The 18,609-nt window shown below is 31.0% G+C and overlaps 1 protein-coding gene and 1 non-coding gene across 2 annotated transcripts in view; both read left to right on the top strand.

Annotated features, from left to right (window-relative positions):
• Positions 1–3,500: 3,500 nt before the first annotated feature.
• Positions 3,501–3,641, top strand: LOC122272141 (U4 spliceosomal RNA). Its single transcript, XR_006226805.1, has one exon. It is a non-coding gene; the product is annotated as a U4 spliceosomal RNA (small nuclear RNA).
• Positions 3,642–14,016: 10,375 nt separating this feature from the next.
• The window catches only part of LOC107444589 (fibrillin-1-like), a gene marked incomplete in the record, with an annotated part of 46,082 nt that continues 41,489 nt past the window's right edge, over positions 14,017–18,609 (top strand). Inside the window, 3 exon segments of the mRNA XM_071185798.1 lie at positions 14,017–17,140; positions 17,389–17,535; positions 17,784–17,930. Of these exon segments, the coding sequence (XP_071041899.1) occupies positions 14,017–17,140; positions 17,389–17,535; positions 17,784–17,930 (3,418 nt within the window).

The following is an 18,609-nucleotide window of genomic DNA, read 5'->3' on the forward strand; positions in this document are numbered from 1 at the left end:
CACCAATGTCAGGCTCAAAGACTAGTATGCCTGGTTTATCCTGTACACTTTGATCCATACTTAATTTTTGTAAATTATCACTCAAATTCTTTTTCAGAATTATCTGTATTGCTTTTGGCATTTTCATCCATTTTAAATTTGAAATTTTTGCCACTCCGTAAGGGCATTCAAATAACCAAAATAAATTTTAACTATTAAATATAGCATTTAGAAGTAAATTAAATGTCATAGTTGCTTATTTATCGTTACCTTACGATAAACACTAACACAGAATTTAAATTTTACAAAATTATTCAATTGATCCTATTTCATTACATATAATATAATTAAAACGAAACTAAATATCCTATAACATTTTTATGTTAATCATATTAAGTCAATTTAATAAAATAAAATTCCTCAAAGAATAAGTAAATTTCAATAACAATAAGTTTTTGAAAATGCAAAAATAAACAATCAAAATAAGATCAATGAATAAAAATTAATAATCATTTTAGATGAAATATCAAGAATGAGAAAAAAAAATTTCAGAATATAACCAAAATCTAGTATTATTTTTGCTGTTCAAACACCAAATATTTTGATAATCAAAAAATATTTCGAAATTATTATCAAAACAAAAGCACGGATCGAAGTAAATTTTCATTATATAAATACCATTGAAGAAATTACTATCGTGGATGATCACTAAACACTGAGAATCACTGCGCGAATAGCATTCACTATCACACCACACATGCAGATTCGAATAATATTAACTTTTTTTTTTTTCACAACTCCGTCAGTTAAGAAAAATTATTTATGGAGAATCATTGTCACATAGATACCTTGGTATTTTAATAATCTCTTTCATAGCACCAACAGTTGAGGATTTTGTTAACGGGTGTTGAAAACCATTCAAGGTTTTGTTTTTAAACATATGAGTAGACAGACTATCTAACCTCTGACGACGCATCGCTGCTCGGCTTGTAAAATGATGCAGTCGGACAGAGCAGGAAAACAGACACAGGATTTTAATTAAATCAGAGTAACTTTTATTTGATCATTCTTAGTTGAGTAGGAGCGAAGAAGTGATGTTTACTCCATCAGCAAACAGTCTTTCTGGTAGGAAAAATCTTGCAAAAAGAACCGAAAATGCCTCTATTTAGGGAAAAGAGGGAAATCTCAGAAATTACTATTGGTTAATGAACTTGCTCGAGTGATTCCCACAAAGCTTAAAAGGAAAAATATCTTTATTTAAATTTATGTATAGTTGGCTAAAAATAGATTTAGAAACAGGATGTGGTTTTTTAAAAGTATGATAAAGTGCTTCGATTTGAAGAATTAAGTAGTAATAAATTAGGAGTTGTTTTATAACGAAGAAACTAGCATAAAAAGATTAATTGAAGCTTTTTATGTTACATATACTATATATAAAGTTATATAACTTTATATAATAAATATATAAAGTTATGAAGTAAAATAAACTCACGATGAAATTTTGAAAAGAAATACAATGTCTATGTAACTTTTATCAGAACTTAAGAAGACCATGTTCTTGATGCCTATTTTTCAACTAGCCTCCACACGGTTTTTTATAGGTAGTCCGATCAGACCACTTTTTTTTGGTTGATACACTGAATTTGATGAATCGCTGAATGAAGCTTTTCTTATCACGTATGAAGTGAATGGTTTTATCCCTGATATTTAACAAAGTTTGTAAGAGTGCTATGCCACCGCCTCCTATAACTGAAAGCCTCCACACGGTTTTTTATAGGTAGTCCGATCCGACCATTATGAATGAAGATATCCACTTTCCGAACGAGTCACTTAATACAAAATCTAGTTAAAATAAGAAAGTGGTAGCAAATATATGACAAAAAATTTGTTTTATTTATGAATATTATTGGTTTGCCTTATTCACTTGTCAACCACTACAGATTCAATTCTCAAATATATATGATGAATTTCTCTCAATTACTTTTATAAAAGGTTTTGGGTTCATGCGCACAACTGGTTCATTTTTTAAATAGTCTGCGTGAACTACTTATAAATGACCGTGTGGAGGCTTTTTGTTGTAGGAGGTGATGACTAGGCACAAGGGTTGAATGTGAGATCAAAAGAGAAAAATCTGATATAAAAGATTTTACCATTCTCATAAACTATTTGTCAGTTTTTACATTTTCAAGGGTATAAATAGTCATGGTTATTTTTATTTTGCTAATAAATAGATATAATGAAATAGTTCTCTGACCAGACTTCGCTCTTTTCCATCTTGATACACATTGTCTTTCAACCTTGGTGAGTGCTTGGGACTGCTTAACCTGTTTCAATTATCTTTTAGTAGCTGTGGATGAAGTTCTTTTAATTCTAATTTATTAAAATGATTATACACTCCCTTTTATTACCACTAAAAAACCCGTCGTCTGTAAATTCGAAAATCCTGAAATAAGGGTTGATCTAAACCAGACCACATCAGGCCATTTATCTCGAAATTAAGGACTATCTCGAATTATACTGACTTTCTAAGTGATGTACTGGCTGTTGCGAAATCAGTATCTTCTGCCATAGTTTCAGTTGATTCGTCTACACATTCTATAAGATTTCTTCGAACTATTACCATAACACTTTACTGAGTGAATATCCGAAAAATACTTCACAAGTTAGTTAAAGATACGACTTTTTTAAAATACGATTTCTCATTCTCCGATTCCACCGATTTTGTTCAAATTTTGTATTTTGCCATGTAAATTTATATTCTCTAAAATGATGTCCAAAATTTCAATTTTTTCAACTAGTATTAAATAAAACAATAATAAATATTTATTTAAATTTATTTTTTGCATAGAATTATCTTTGGATAAATGAATTTTATAATTGTGTATAAAAATTTTTCAATTCGCCTAAAAAGTTTTCGAGATATGGTGAAATACATATAAGTTCTACACAGATTCCCTATAAGGGTAACGCCTTCGGCCAAAATGAAGAAAGAAACAAGTGTAAAAAAGATTTGAAAGGTTATGCTAAATCTTACTTCAGAGAAATAAATAAAATTCATTTTCATGGACGAAAATTGATACTCTATGCAACAATAAATTGATACTCTATGCAACAATAAATTGATACTCTATGCAAAATAAAATGTCACTATCTGTTGCTAACACACAGCAATAATACGAAAAACACGATAATAGTGCAAAAAAAAAAAAAAAAAATAATAATAACACGATTGTCTCAAATCTTGAACAGAGCAAAGTTTTAAAATAAATCGCACGATTAAATGGCAAACGACCAATTAAATAATAATTAATGCCAATAATATTAAATGCTCTCAATAGCTTTTCATAATGAAAACAGATACTGATATATGTTCAAGATTTTTTCATAAATTAAGCAGAGTTACTTATTTTAATCTTGCTGCAATTTAAACACTACAAAATGGAAAACAATAATTATCTTTAAAGTACCACTAAGATAAAATATCCTTTTCTTATATATAATTCATTTTTCTACTCAGTGTTAGCTTTGCGCAGAGGCAGTGTCATAGCCAATGAGGTTCTACCGAGGCGTGACTATTGCTAGTTGAAAACTTTTCCCAATACCCCGCTATGTCGTCGTGAAAAACCGACGGCATAGGCAATTTTTGGGAACCTCTTCGGAGGTTTATGCTTACAAGAGAAGGTAGAGAACAAAGTAACTAATCTATTTACGATGAATAGAGTAACGCCTACCTTAAATTTTTAACATACATTTACAGAGGGTAAGGATATTCGGCGCGTCTGGTATTCGATTAGATTTCCCTAGGCATTTGCTACAAATTCCAGCTTCAAAATCTTAACATAATATTTGGAAACATTTTCTCGCCATTTCATATAGTGAATAAAGCTTTACTGCACTGCAACATAGCGCAAACACCTCAAAAATAAAAGAAATCTTACAGTTTTTTGAATATTTTCTAAAAAATTACAAATACACAATTTTTAAAAAGAGTAAAAAATTATGAAGGGGTGTACACAATCAGCAACTTAAAATTCAAATTCTAGTCGCAGCTATAACTACAGAAATGTCATAGTCATATGATTCTTCGATACCTTTAACAAGGGATTTTTACCTCTCCAACGATTGCTATTTTATCTTGAAGTTGTTTTAATCATGAATTATTTAGAAGAAAGCAAAAAATAAATAAATAAAAGTGATAAAAATAGCTGAACATATACCGAAACGGAAAAGTGTAAGAGAGACATTTAATTTATTTTCTCACTAACATTACTTAACATAAGCACATGAATTCAATGGAAGCTTTCAAGATCTTTTTTTTACAATTTCTTTCCTCAATGACAGTGAACTCGACAAAATGTAACAAGTTAAAACAAAGAACAAGGATTTTTATAAATTTTTCATATAGAAGTAAAATTTAGCAAAATTGACTTAAAAAAATGGAAAGGATTAACATTTATACCAATCTGTCTCGTAAAACTTACAATTTTCAGTTATGTTTTTGACTTCCTTGAGTTTAAGCAGATAATTGAGTCTAATAACGACAGTAACGCCTACATTTAATAATGTTTTATGAAAAGTTTTATTTGGAATTGCAAACGGTTAAGATGACCATGTTAAGAACCGAGCAAAGTGACACAATTTTTTTAAATGTTACAAAAGTATAAATGCAACTAAGTATAAGTTGTTCTAGGTTGAACTAGGGTCTATTGTTGGATTAGGGGATAAGTTGGACTAGGGATACCCTCTCACAACGCATTTTTTACTAGTTACATATCACCGATATGCAATATACATGCAGCCTGCGCCGACATGTGGCTCTTACAGAATCTATATTATATAAAACGCTAATACGTACGTATGTATGTATCAATAAAACCGATGATATTTCTTTTCTCGCGCTGGCAACAGTTTTCATTTTTAACTGATTGGATTCGGCGCGCAAGAACACGTAGTGAGCATCATATGTCTAATCCATGTTATATAAAACGCTAATGCGTTTTAATTGATAGGCTTCGGCGCGCAAGAGCACGTAGTGTGCAAAATTAAGGTTTAGAATTGCTTCAGAGAAATTTGAATTGTTAACAATGCCTTAAACAAAAAGTTTTATTTTAACTGATAAATACTATATTATAATTTTAACTTTTTCTATGACTATACTCATTTTCTTACTATTTGTTTTTTATACATTTTATACTTTTGTGATAAAATAAAGAACTTATAGTTGTTCTGCTTCTGAACACTGATGAAAACGCAAAATGATGGGCTTCATCAACAATCAAAAATATATACATTTATTTTACAAATTCCATATTAGGAAGGCGCCATTCAGAGAATTAAAAATACAAAATTATCTTTAGCGAAGCCGATGCTTTACATCCGGCGTTCAGTGGCAGACTACTATTTCATATTGTTTTACAACACATGGCTTTAGCCCTTTTGTGGGAAAGACTTTAAAACAAAACTTACAACAGTTACTTTTCTCAACAACTGAAATTTAGAATAGTGTGATTAAGAAAAATATGTGAACTGTTTGCAATTTCAAATTAATATTGAAATGTACAGGTTTAGAATTTTCTGCAGTGAAAAGTTTTCGGAACTTCAGTGTTCAAAAAAGTATACAAAAGCTAGACGTTAAGAACGTATCCAATGAGCGAGTAAAGCGAGCATCGGATTGCGAAGCAATCCGAAATGAACTGCGAAAGCAGTTCCGGGGGTTGGCGAGCACCAGCGAGCAGGGGGCGAAGCCTCCTAGTAACATTATATATTTCATATTCTTCATCTTAACGAAAGTCACTCAACTTCAGGAAAAAGAAATTTGTTTTCATTATTTGTAACGTTTTATTTCTTTTTTTTATTTGAAAGTAGGCGTTACCTATAACATGGATTTAAATTACCCGTATCAGGTATTAATTTGGTAGCCTAACGTGATTCAGTTGTTTTATTACCCAATTTTTCTTGTTAGAGATTTGAGTTTATAAATAATAACATTTCAGTAAAAAGCCAAAAGATATTCGAAATATCTAAAAAAAGTCATTCCTTTTTTTTTTTTTTAATAGAAAAGAAGATTGTTTAATAAAATTTTTTTTTTTTATTGTTTCAAAGTGATATAAATATTTTTCAGTGTTTCAAAATTTGATAACAGTATAATATTAAAATTAATATAAATGTTTTAAAAACAAATTGTTTTTAAAAAAAACTGTCTAAGGGGAAAAAAATTATGATTCTTTAATTGCGGAATGAGTTTTTTATGTTATAATAATAAAAAAAAAACTATAAAAATTATATGTTATAGATTAAAAAATACCATAAATAATTCTATCAGATATTTTTTTAAATTAAAAATAAGTAATTATTGTCAAAATAATTAGATCATTCTTCTGTTTCTTTCCTTTCTTTCTCTCTGAAAAAGTACAATCTAATATTTTTATATCAAAAATATGTTTTCGCTTGATCTTGATTGTTATAAATAGATTAAACAATTTTCTTCGTATAAGAAAGAAAGAAAGCACCCTGTGTATGCAAACATTGTAAGCAATTTTTTAAACTTTTTGTAATGTGTATTACTTTTTTATGCCAATTTCTAGCAATGTTTTTTAATTGTTGCATTTTTAGTAAAAAACAAACAAACAAGTAAACTGTTTTTAACGAAGAAAAATTTTGTTCTGTGAAACCTGCGTTAAAGTTTTTCCAATTTTGACTCAGAAAATTTTGTACGAAGTTTTCGTACGATTCCATTTTTATTTTTAAAATGTTAATAATCACCCTTTTTATTTTTAATTTTATTTTAAAAGCTTTTGACCTCTACTTTATAAAAACGAATTTATAATCTGGGTTAAGCAAGTCGCAATTGGTTATAAATATGGATTACTATGTAATTGATATAACATGAAATAATAATTTCTTGTAATAAAGTATACAAATATTAGATAAATTGATAATTGATGTATTGTAGATAAATTGATAATCACTTCTGATCATGTTTTTTCTCAAGAAACCATAAAAATAAAGTGTAAAGGAGAAGTTAATAGTTTTTTCCTTTTGCAAACTTTGAAATTTCTTATATTTGGGAATTCAACTACGGTGCGACATTAATGAAATTTTTTTCAAGCAGCCCATTAACCAATCGTACCGTAGATCAATAATTTCTAGTCCTTGTATAAATTTGCATATGGGTATCTGGGCCACGCAGCAGTTCTTATTCTCTCTTGTATCTTGTTGTAATTAATTAATTGCATCTTGATGAAATTAATGGTTGACTTGGAAGCATTGGAGTTAGTAGTCAGTGGGTTTGCAAAAATTCTTAGAAAATAGAAATACTTTAACTCTACGTTCTTTAAAAAATAGTATTTGCTATAAAACGGGGTACCCTTAGGAGCAAATATTTTCACATTTTTAGTGGATGGCAATATTTTGGAATAAGTATTGCTATACTGATAACACTGCACTAGAAAGGGGTAAAAGAACAGATAGTGGGGAAAAAAACACGTGTATCTCGGAAATCAATTTAACACACATTATATCGGTTGAATAGTTCCTGATAAATTGAATAGCAAAACCGGTTGAATAGTTCCTGATAAATTGAATAGCAAAACTGGTTGAATAGTTCCTGATAAATTGAATAGCAAAACCGGTTGAATAGTTCCTGATAAATTGAATTAAAAAAAAAAGTCAGATTTTTTAAATTTGAATTCTCAGGCACTATTCAACTGATTTCGCTCATATTTTGTATTTTGCCATGTAAAATTACATACCATGAAATAATGTAAAAAACTGTATACCTTACGATTCAAATTTTTTCGACTGTTATTTAATAATATAATAAATATTTACTAAAATTGATTTTTTCGTGGAACTATCCATGGATAAACGAATGTTATAACTGTGTGAAAAAATTGTTCAATTCGTTTTATAATTTTTCAATTCAATTCGCTCGAGATACGGCGAAAAAAGTAAAGTTAACATTAGGAGGTCCAAACTTTGAATCGCCCTCGTAACCAAACTATGGGGACAGATTGCAGCTACTTCCTATATTTAATTGGCCAAAAATTGAGAAAAAGGTATTTTTATTCAGAGAAAGTACGCTTTTGTGTCTGATTTTCTAACTTGAAACAGGGTAAACTAACCAGTGAAGGAACACTTAAGCTTCGCTAGCTTTTTAAAAAATCATATTAATTTCAAAATTCGTAATTTTAGTTAAATGACAGTGTCAGCATATTTGTTACTAATTGCAAATTATGTAAAAAAATTGTAGAGAACTTACATAATATTGTTTTAAAGTTTTTGAGGTTCAAATAAAAAGTAGTAAGAAGACCAAGTGAAGGAACAGCTCTTACCAGTATTCACTGTAAAGGAATACTGGTAATAAAGGAAAGGACCCAGTAAAGGAACACTTAATTTCGGTTAATTTTTAATGCTCTTTATGAATTTATAAGCCATACAAATATTTAAAAACAAGCCTATTCTTGAAATTATAACATATAAATACTTGGAAAATGTTAACTTTTTTTTGTAATCATGAATTGAAAATTAAAGTGTCAACATATTAACACATACTGTTCATTCACTGGGAAATCTATGCCCAGTAAAGGAACATGCCTGTTCCCTCACTGGTTAGAAGTTGTTTTTCGTATTTTTAACATACTTTTGATGCGGAACATCACTAAAGGTACAAGAAAATTAAAGTTTATCTTTTATTTTCATTAACTTAGAAAAAAAAAAAAAAAACAGTAAGGGAACACTTGTTCCTTCACTGATTTTTCATCGTTTGGTGATCCAGTGAATAAACATCCCCTTATCTTAGTACTTTATTATGCTATGATGCTTAAAAAAATAAAAAGTTACTTCAATAACTATACTTTGAATTCTCTTTTTCACAGTGAGAAAAATAAAACTAGTACATGCAATTAATTCCACTTCAAACATATAAATACAAACACTCACCATATAATTTTTTTCAAAGAAACAAGATGTTGCAGAGATATTAACTAATTCAAATTTTTTTTCCAGAGAAGTCTATTTCACCAGGTAATCCAAAGCATTGTTAGATGACTTCCTATTGTTTGGCAGTAAGCTATTGTTACCAATCAATCTAAAGAAAAACTTTCAAATTCTTATTTTTAATCAATATATATGAAATGTTCCTTCACTGGTTGGTTTACTCTACTGTCTGTTATTATTAGCATATTTGAGGTCAAGATCGGATTATTAGATCAAAAATTATTCAGAGTCGTCCGCGTTTCTTTTTTTTGTGCTCTGTACATTTTTGTTCATTTATCTGTGTTTTATTCATGTTGTTTTGGTCAAGCACTGAGTGTCTCAAAATTGACAAATAATTTTATAAATACGAAAAGAAAACGAAAGGATATAGAATCATATTCGGTTTAAAGCGTTCTGCTTTTAAAAACTAGCTATTAATTTTTCAAACTTTTTTAAGCTAGTTACAGTGTTAATCAAAAAATGGCGCTTCTTGCTGAAAAAACTAAAAGACGATGCTTTCTGCCGCACGTCAGCCTATTATAAACTGTATTTGCAATTGCACTTTAGCTTCTGAAAATTGTCGCTGCCTTGAAAATATAGTTTGCTAGATTTTATAGTTTGCAGCGCCATCTGCTGCAAGCTTTTAAACTAATTAGTACACACTTTTCAAAATTTGTGGATTTAGCGACTCTTTTTTTCAGTGATATAGAACTGAAGCACAAATTTTTAATATGTATAGAACAACAATTAATAGAAACAATTAATATGTAATCCATTTATGAAGCTGGCTAAATCTGGCCTTTTATGAAGCCCTGTTGAATTTATATATAGCGCTGAAAAAATTGTGTATTTTAAATATATCCTTCGAATTCTAATACGTAACTATTGCTACAAAGAAAAGCACTTTTTAAAATTACTGTAATTCCGTGGTAATTGGAGAGTGAATATTAAATACATTGTTTCATAAGAAAAATAGTACCGAAGAGTATAAATTAATCTTTTCTGATTTTATTTAATTGATTTTTCAAAACATCGTTATATTTGGTAAACCCGGACATGGATTTCATTTGTAAGATAACAACAATTGAGAAATATAATTCTTCTCCTGATTGGTTCGCAAATACATTTCGGGCTACATTTCACATCTCCTTTATCATCATTAGTGATCTGAGTGATGTTAAGTTTGTTTGAATTAGCGGGGGAAGAGATTAATATTTCTTGTGTCAGAACTTAACTGAAACTAAAATTTTCTATAAGATATCTCTTATCAGCTGTTTTGCCATGTTCTATCACAATAAAACACTTGTTCAAGTAGTCCTTAAAGGATTAAGTCTGGATGGTGCGGATTTCCTCAACACAGTTTTTGTAAAGTTGTTTCATTTGTTAATTTATTGATTGTGAAAGTTCTCACGGAATGTAGAAGTTAGGAGAAATCACATTTTAGTTGTAAACGTGATGGCAGTTAATATGGTTTCAAAAGTGTGGTTGTTTTCTATGATTGTTTCCATAAATGCGTTTGTATTGAAAAAAAATGGAGAAAAATATTTAAATGGATTAAATGAAATTACAGAGTTTAAAGAAATGCTTTCTGGAGGTGGTAAGTTGCTTTATACAGTAAATTTACGACAAAGGCAATGTATTTTGACAGATAGAAGCCGTGTTTTGCACTTTTCAATTAATATTCTTTAAGTGGTGAAGATGTAACATTTGATTTTCTAATTTCTAAAAGGAATAATTTTAACTGAGGTAACACTTAATATTTTAAAAGAATGTTGTCAGGACTTTGTTACACTAAGGTTAATGAAAATTGCATCACCATTCAAAAAAAAAAAAGTAATTTAGTTCTCATATTATTGATAGTGGTTCATATTAACATAGCGACCGTTTCGTAACTCTAATCATTTTCATGTTTCATCTAAGCTAACATTTCAACTAACTTCAGTTTAATTTGCATAAATCTCCCATGGAGTTAAGGTATTCACAATAAACTTATTGATGTCAGCATCTTTTAAAAATGATTCCTTTTCTTCAATACAGAGTGATAACAAAAGCGTTTAATTATTGTAAATTAAATGTAAAAAAATTTAAGAATTCTTAGGGGAAGTAAGATTTATGTAAAACAATATATTAGTTGCATTTATATATATCTTTATATCTGAAATAAAAGCATAGAGATGAAGAGAAACCTTCTAGTCTTGTTTTGAATAGAAAGCCTGGCAACGCAGCGGCCCCTATATCATCCATCATGTATTTTTCTATTTTGAATTGGTTCTTAATGGTCAACGGCCTATGTGTTAGCTGTTAAATGCAGAGACACCTTGTCTTGATATTAGAGCTGGACACCTGGGCCGCTAACTAGACTCTATCCCATCCATCATGCTTCTTTTTTACATTTGTAGTAGATTTAAACAGTTAGCGGTCTGTGTGGTGGCTGTTTACGGGATTCAAGCACCTCGCTTGGGAAAATAATAATAATGGAAATTAAAATGCAGGGTTACCAGTCACTACGTATTTGCTCTTGTTTAAAAAAATATTTCTTCAGTTGTAGCAGGGTTAATAAAAGAAGTCTGTATTTTTGCCATGCAAAATCTTTTAAAATGTTTGCTGCCTGAAAAAATATTATTCACACAGAATTAGTTCAGAGGTGATCTATAATTTGTTACCAGTCAGTATTTCAAGGGTTTTTATTAATTTGGGAAAATAATATGAGGCTATCGCATTGATTTGACTATGTTTAATGTAACAGAATTTTTTTTTTGGTTTCGCTTTTCAATTTTGACATAACTAATCCACTTTTAATTTCAGTATGCTTCCATAATTTTTATATCAAATTAGGTAGGGTTAAATCACATAAAGCAAGGAATTATATGCACCACCTTCTAGTAAATATATAACAAAACAGTTAAAATACCACATTTTGTCTCTGCTAACGTTCACTCTTAAAAGAAAATGATTTTAATGGTATTGGTAAGGAAAGTCATTAAAATTAAGCTTATACATCACATTATTGAATGGAAAAAACAAACAAACATGAATTTCCCTACTACTTGAATCTGAAAAAAAAAATCTTTCTTCAACTTAGGAAAAATGGGTAGGTTTGAATACATAAGTATAAACACACCCACTGTGGTCAGGGAACACTGAAGCAGATATTCAGAGAGTGTTTATGGTGGCATTTGCAAGGATTCTGGGACGCATTAGAGTATATATATATATATATATATATATATAATATTCAGGTACATTTCGCAGTGTTTCAGCAATATTTAGAATTGTTTCCTAGAAGCGTTTTTCAATATTTCGGTAACCTCCGCGGTGCTAGACTACCAACAGTATCAACTGTCTTCTATCAAAAGCTATCTAAGGATAAAATCAAGTTAACATAAGTATCTTACACACTAGTGAATTGGAATTTATAAGTCGTAGTGGTAGCTACGCTACACTCTGAAACTGAATAGGCGTCAATGCGATTCAATTTCCTACTTCTTGAAATAAAAGAAAGGTTTTAAGAAGGATACTTGGAAGGATGCATGGAATGGAAACATGATATTAAATAAAGTTCTCTGATATTTACTAGATTAACTGGTTATTATATAAAAATCATGAAACTTATCACATTTGTCTCAACATATCTGTTTCAAATTTCGTTTATCTACCCAATTCTTTCATCGTGTGGAATTTTTGGGAAACAACGTGTATTTACATAATGAAACTTATAGACGAAAAGTCAAAATAAATTTTCCACTTTCCGAATTTTCTTCTCGATATTGCATTTCTGTGTCGGTTTATGAAAACAACGTGTTTCAACCATATGAAGTTAACAATAGCTCTTTATATCAAGATTTTATTTAGATTTAGTAAACTTGATCAGTATCGGTAGGCGGCTTGGTATCAAGGAGGAAAAAGCTATAGCTTACGAAATATCTTAAATGTAATACTGGTAAAAATAATCGAGGTCCCACGATGATGAGTTCTATTTAACTTAATATCCAATCGTATAAATAGTTATAATATGCAATCAGTTGTTAAACAGTGCAGAAAAAGGAGACTAAAAAATGGAATGTAGACGTAATATAGGTATTAATAATACAGTAAAGTGCCGATTATACGAACCCTTATTATTCGAACGTCCAATTATCCGAACTATGTCCTAATTCGTTTTTTTTTTCCTTTTAAGTTAAGAATACTTTTTAACTTATCGACAATATAAAAAAAAGAGCATCTTCTTTGAAACAAAGGTCTTTTCTGGATTTCTTTTGCAATGGGATGAAAAGAAAAAGTCAGTAATTGACAAAAAATATTTATAAAAAGCTGAAATATGAAAAAATAAATACGAAATGAGAAAAAAGTTTTTAAAAAAATTTAATAAATAAAAAATATTTAAAAATTGAAAAAAAATTTTTTTAAACACTCCAGTATTTTAGATAGTAGTGCCAGTTTTAACCCCCCGTCCCGCAGTGGATCGTTAAGACACGGCTCCCAGCAGGTCACCGAAGTCAAGCATCACTGGCTACGGTCAGTGTGCGGGTGGGTGACCACTTGGATCAGTCTGCGTAGGAACCGAGGGTGTGCGGTATGGGTCCTTGTTGAACTGTTCTACCGTAAAGTGCTCGACTTCGCGTGCAGGTCGTCGGGCTATCGAAGCGGGGTGCCATCCCTTCTGCAGAGGATCAAAATTATAATGGCATATCTTCGGATCATCCTCAGGGGTGTCTCCCAGACCATCGCCAATAGCCCACCGTGCAACTCTAGTGCGACGTAAATTAACTATAACTAGCTAACTAGCTTTAACCCTTTTAAAAGTGTGAATAGATGTTAGTGAATAAATAACAATCGTTTAAACAAGATTTTAAACAAATTTCCAATTATCCGAACGAAGATCGGTCCCGAGCAGTTCGAATAATCGGCCCTCTACTGTATTTCCGCAAGTAAATCGCTTAGAAACTAATAGTATATAACTAAAGTTGACATTTACTAATAAAAATACCGTATTATTCTATATATATTTATATTTGTTTTTCCTTTCAGAATTACGAGAGCCTAATTTTTCTTGTGGTTTTTATGATTAAATTTCATCATGCCACCAACGTAGATGAATTACCTAGTCAAATACCTAAGCCAAATCCACACCAACATGATACATCTGCTGTTACAACAGACCAAAGGAGACCAAATTGGGTGCTTCGAACTCCGAACTCTACCGATTTGAATTCCCACAATTCCTCTCAATCTTCGTCCATTACGTCTAATTCAAGCATCTCTTCTCCTCGATATCCAGAAACAAGTGACTTCCATGGTTTAAAGAAGGAACATGATTATGATGATACTATACCAAATTATACACAAAATCAACTTATAAGTGCCAAATTAGGAAACAGCAATGCGAAATCTAAATTAATATCTAATAGAAACGATTTCTTTAGGAAATTGATGCAAATAAGTTTAGCTGGCCAGAATGTTACCTCCAAACATCCTAATTCTTCTAATCAATTCGGAAGCAACTTTTCCTCTGATAATGGAGACAGCAATACAGGTGTGTTTTCAAACTCTGCAGACTTGTATTCCGAGTCTCCGCTGGAATTTCGCAAAAACGGACCATTTCATGAACGCACTTCTAATAGATCAGCAAACAATTTGAGGTCCGAAGATCCCAATTTTCCAAACAAATTGGATCTTAAACATTCTCAGAGTATACAAAAACCAGTTCGATTGTATCCCATTAAATATTACTCAGATTTAAAGAACAATTCTAGAAGTAGTTCTGAAGGGTACAAACCTCTTAAAAGTGGTAGATTGCAGTCTGTCACCACATCACAGCAAGAATCAAAATCAAATTTTCTACCACAAGTTGAACAACGATCATATTCTTCTCATAATACAGTATATGACGACGAAGATGAGGAAAGTAGTCAAAACTCGCACGAACCTAATAAAGCAGTAAAAATAGTGCCTTTTTCCAGTGTGTTTTTCACTAAGGGTGCTGATTTAGGAAGAAATCGCTTTTATCAAATTGCTCATGTAAATAAAACAAAATCTTCAAAAGCGTTAATAAAATTCGCTCCACCAAAATCTAATTATAAGAATGTTTTTAAAAATTTTGAAAGTAGTCATAAATTGAACAAGCCACCATCAAAAATACCTTCTAAAAAGCCAACTTTATCTAGTTCAAATGTAGATCAGAACCACCAACATAACTACAACGATAACTATGATAGACCAGAATCAAACAGTTATAAGCCTTCTTCATTTAATTCCCATTCCAAGGAAGACGAACGCGATAAGAAAAATTATAAATATGGTTTTGGAAATTCTGAAACTCATACTCCAAATTCCCAATATTCAGGGGAAGTCAATTCCAACTCAGCTCCGTATGAATCTGATTCCTATTATCATGCACCTTCTCCAAACAGTTCCCATTCACACCCTAATAGTGTACCAGAGGGTTCCTATTCTCCAACCTACTCTTCAAATTCTGCAGAAGACCTTCATGATGAAAGAGGTAGAGACATACCATCTAGCCAATATAATTTAGAACATCAGAAGTATCCTTCATCACCTCCTCTTTCTTCTAATCAAGATCCCCCTTACAATTATGAACAATCGCCAGCTGCTTCTTTTTCTCAGGAAGTTGATTATAATCGAAATAATGATGCAAGCAATTCCGAAAAAGATATCCCGAAAACTTACAACCCTCCTTCTTACCAATCTCATCCACTAAACCAAAAGCCAGCAATGCGCAATCCGCAATTATCAAAACACTCTGCACCTTATTTTGGAAACGCAAAATATCAAGAAAATAGTTATGCAAACCCATCAAGTCAATTTGAATCAAATCCTCCAAATTTATCACCAGCGAGACCTCACCGACATTACCAAAAATCATCATTTTCTTCCCCTCTAAAGGAAACTAGTAATTGGAAAAACAAACATTTTAATTCTGAATCATACCATCAAGAGGCAGGGCCTGAATTACATCCTAATTTACAACAAAACGGGGCACCCCCTTATAAAACTGTTTCTGGACCCGTTACTGCAAATGAAAAGCCACTACCGTTTTCTGAAAAAGACAATGTATATAAGGGAAAACCCCAATTTAATTCTGAACCGAATCATTATGCACCAGGTCCTCACATAAATCCTTATAATCGACCTACTTCTCATAAAACGTTATCTGGTCCAGTTATCACAAATGCAAAAGAACAAAATTATAATGTAATAAATTCTAATGAACATAGACCCGTTACTTACACTCATCCTTCATCATTTTCGCCAAACTCTGAAACACCATCATCATTTCATTATCCACATTCATCTGGAGCGTCGTATTCTAAAGAAAGTAATTATCAAAACTCCCAAGACAGCCAAGGTCAGTATAAACAAGAACTGCCACCAAAGCATGATTATTCACAATCTCATTTTCCAACTCAAAAGCCTTTAATAAGAAATCTACCACCTTCGTCAGTTTCATCCTATTCCAGAGAAATCGATTATCGTCAGAAAAACCACGCTAGTACTGATCGATATCAATCAAACCGTCCTTCCACACAATTTCATACATCGCCTCAAAGAAAACCACCTACACATGACTATTCACAACCACATTTTCCAGTCCAAAGACCTTTAGCAAACAATCCATCTCTTTCGCCTGCCCCACCGTTCTCCGGAGAAACCGATTATCGTGAGAAAAACCACGACAGTACTGATCGATATAAACCAAGCCATCCATCCACACAATTTCATACATCGCCTCAAGGAAAACCACCTAAACATGGCTATTCACAACCGCATTTTCCAGCCCAAAGACCTTTAGTAAGCAATCCATCTCTTTCGCCTGCCCCACCGTTCTCCGGAGAAACCGATTATCGGCAGAAAAACAGGGAAAATACTAATCAGTATCAGTCAAGCTATCCTTCTTCTCAATCGCAAACATCACATCAAAGTCCTCGGCCCTATAAATTACCTAGATTGCCTGGTACTCCTTTCTCTGGAGAAAGTGAATATCCACGAGACGCTCCTGCAAGTTTAGAAGAGCCAGGTCTGCGCCATTATTTACCACATTCTTATTCAGCACAACACTCACAATCATNATGTATGCCGTATGGTCATGATTTCACCTGCGAATGTAAGGATGGTTTCATACCAAGAGATGATGCCAAAAAAGGAGAAAAGGATTCAGACTGTATTGGTAAGTGCAAATTTAATTTAAAAAGAAATGTATACACTCAAAAATTCCAATATTTTAGCAAATGACCCTAGAATAAATATTTCCAACAAAAAGTTATTTTAAGAAGGAAACAAAAGCTTTTACATACTTTCCTTACGGAAGAGATGCATAATTAGTATGACGCTTAATTTTAAACAGTTTAAATTTGTAAAGGATATCGTTTTCTGAATTTTTGTTAAAATTTCGCATATATATCTTTGTATTTTTAGAAATGATTTATGAATGCAAAGAGAATGACTGTACTGGAGAAAATACCATATGTATGTCGTATGGTCATGATTTCACTTGCGAATGTAAGGATGGTTTCAAACCTAGAGTTGATGCCAAAAAAGGAGTAAAGGATTCAGACTGTATTGGTAAGTGCAAATATAATTTAAAAAGAAATGTATACACTCAAAAATTCCAATGTTTTAGTTAATGACCCTAGAATAAATATTTCCAACAAAAAGTGATTTTAAGAAGGAAACAAAAGCTTTTACATGCTTTCCTTACGGAAGAGATGCATAATTAGTATGACTCTTAATTTTAAACAGTTTAAATTATTAAAGGATATCGTTTTCTGCATTTTTGTTAAAATTTCGCAAACATATCTTTGTATTTTTAGAAATGATTTATGAATGCAAAGAGAATGACTGTACTGGAGAAAATACCAAATGTATGTCGTATGGTCATGATTTCACCTGCGAATGTAAGGATGGTTTCAAACCAAAAGATGATGCCAAAAAAGGAGAAAAGGATTCAGACTGTATTGGTAAGTGCAAATTTAATTTAAAAAGAAATGTATATACTCAAAAATTCTTTCCAATGTTCCAGCTGTTCATTAAATGTATAAAAATTAAAAAAAGCTTTCAACATATTTTCTTAAGAAAAAAGATATAAGTTTTACGCATAAAATATCAGTCAATTACCAATTTAAAAAAATATTATTTACTACAATTTTGCATTTACAACAAAATACAACTTTTTTTGTACTTTTTATTGGAAATTTATGAATTTTGCAGGATGAAATTTATAATAATAGTATTAGAATAAATGAAAGGAAGATAAATATAGGAAAGTATTTCGCAAAAAGCAAAACATCCATTAATAATCTATTTGGTGGAAATTCTTTCGTAAAAAATGATAGAAGTTATTTCCAATGAGAAAGTCTTACTATTAGATTCTATTTATTTTATAAATTCAGGGTTACATTCACCTCTCGAAAAAATTCAGTAGAATGAATGACTTAGAAGAATCAAGTTTCCCGAGTGATGCTTTAGGCGAGTATTTTTCTACCATTGCCAAAAATAGGTGACTTTCGTTTTTTGTACTAAATGTTAATTTGTTTTAGGAAATTCCTTTCAGTTTTTTTTAGCCTAGTCACCAGTGGATGCCCTATATATTTAGGGAGACTTACTGCTACTTCACAACTCATTAGCAGACATTTGAAA

This window comes from Parasteatoda tepidariorum, chromosome 9 (assembly GCF_043381705.1).
Source record: "Parasteatoda tepidariorum isolate YZ-2023 chromosome 9, CAS_Ptep_4.0, whole genome shotgun sequence".
Lineage (NCBI taxonomy): Eukaryota > Metazoa > Arthropoda > Arachnida > Araneae > Theridiidae > Parasteatoda > Parasteatoda tepidariorum.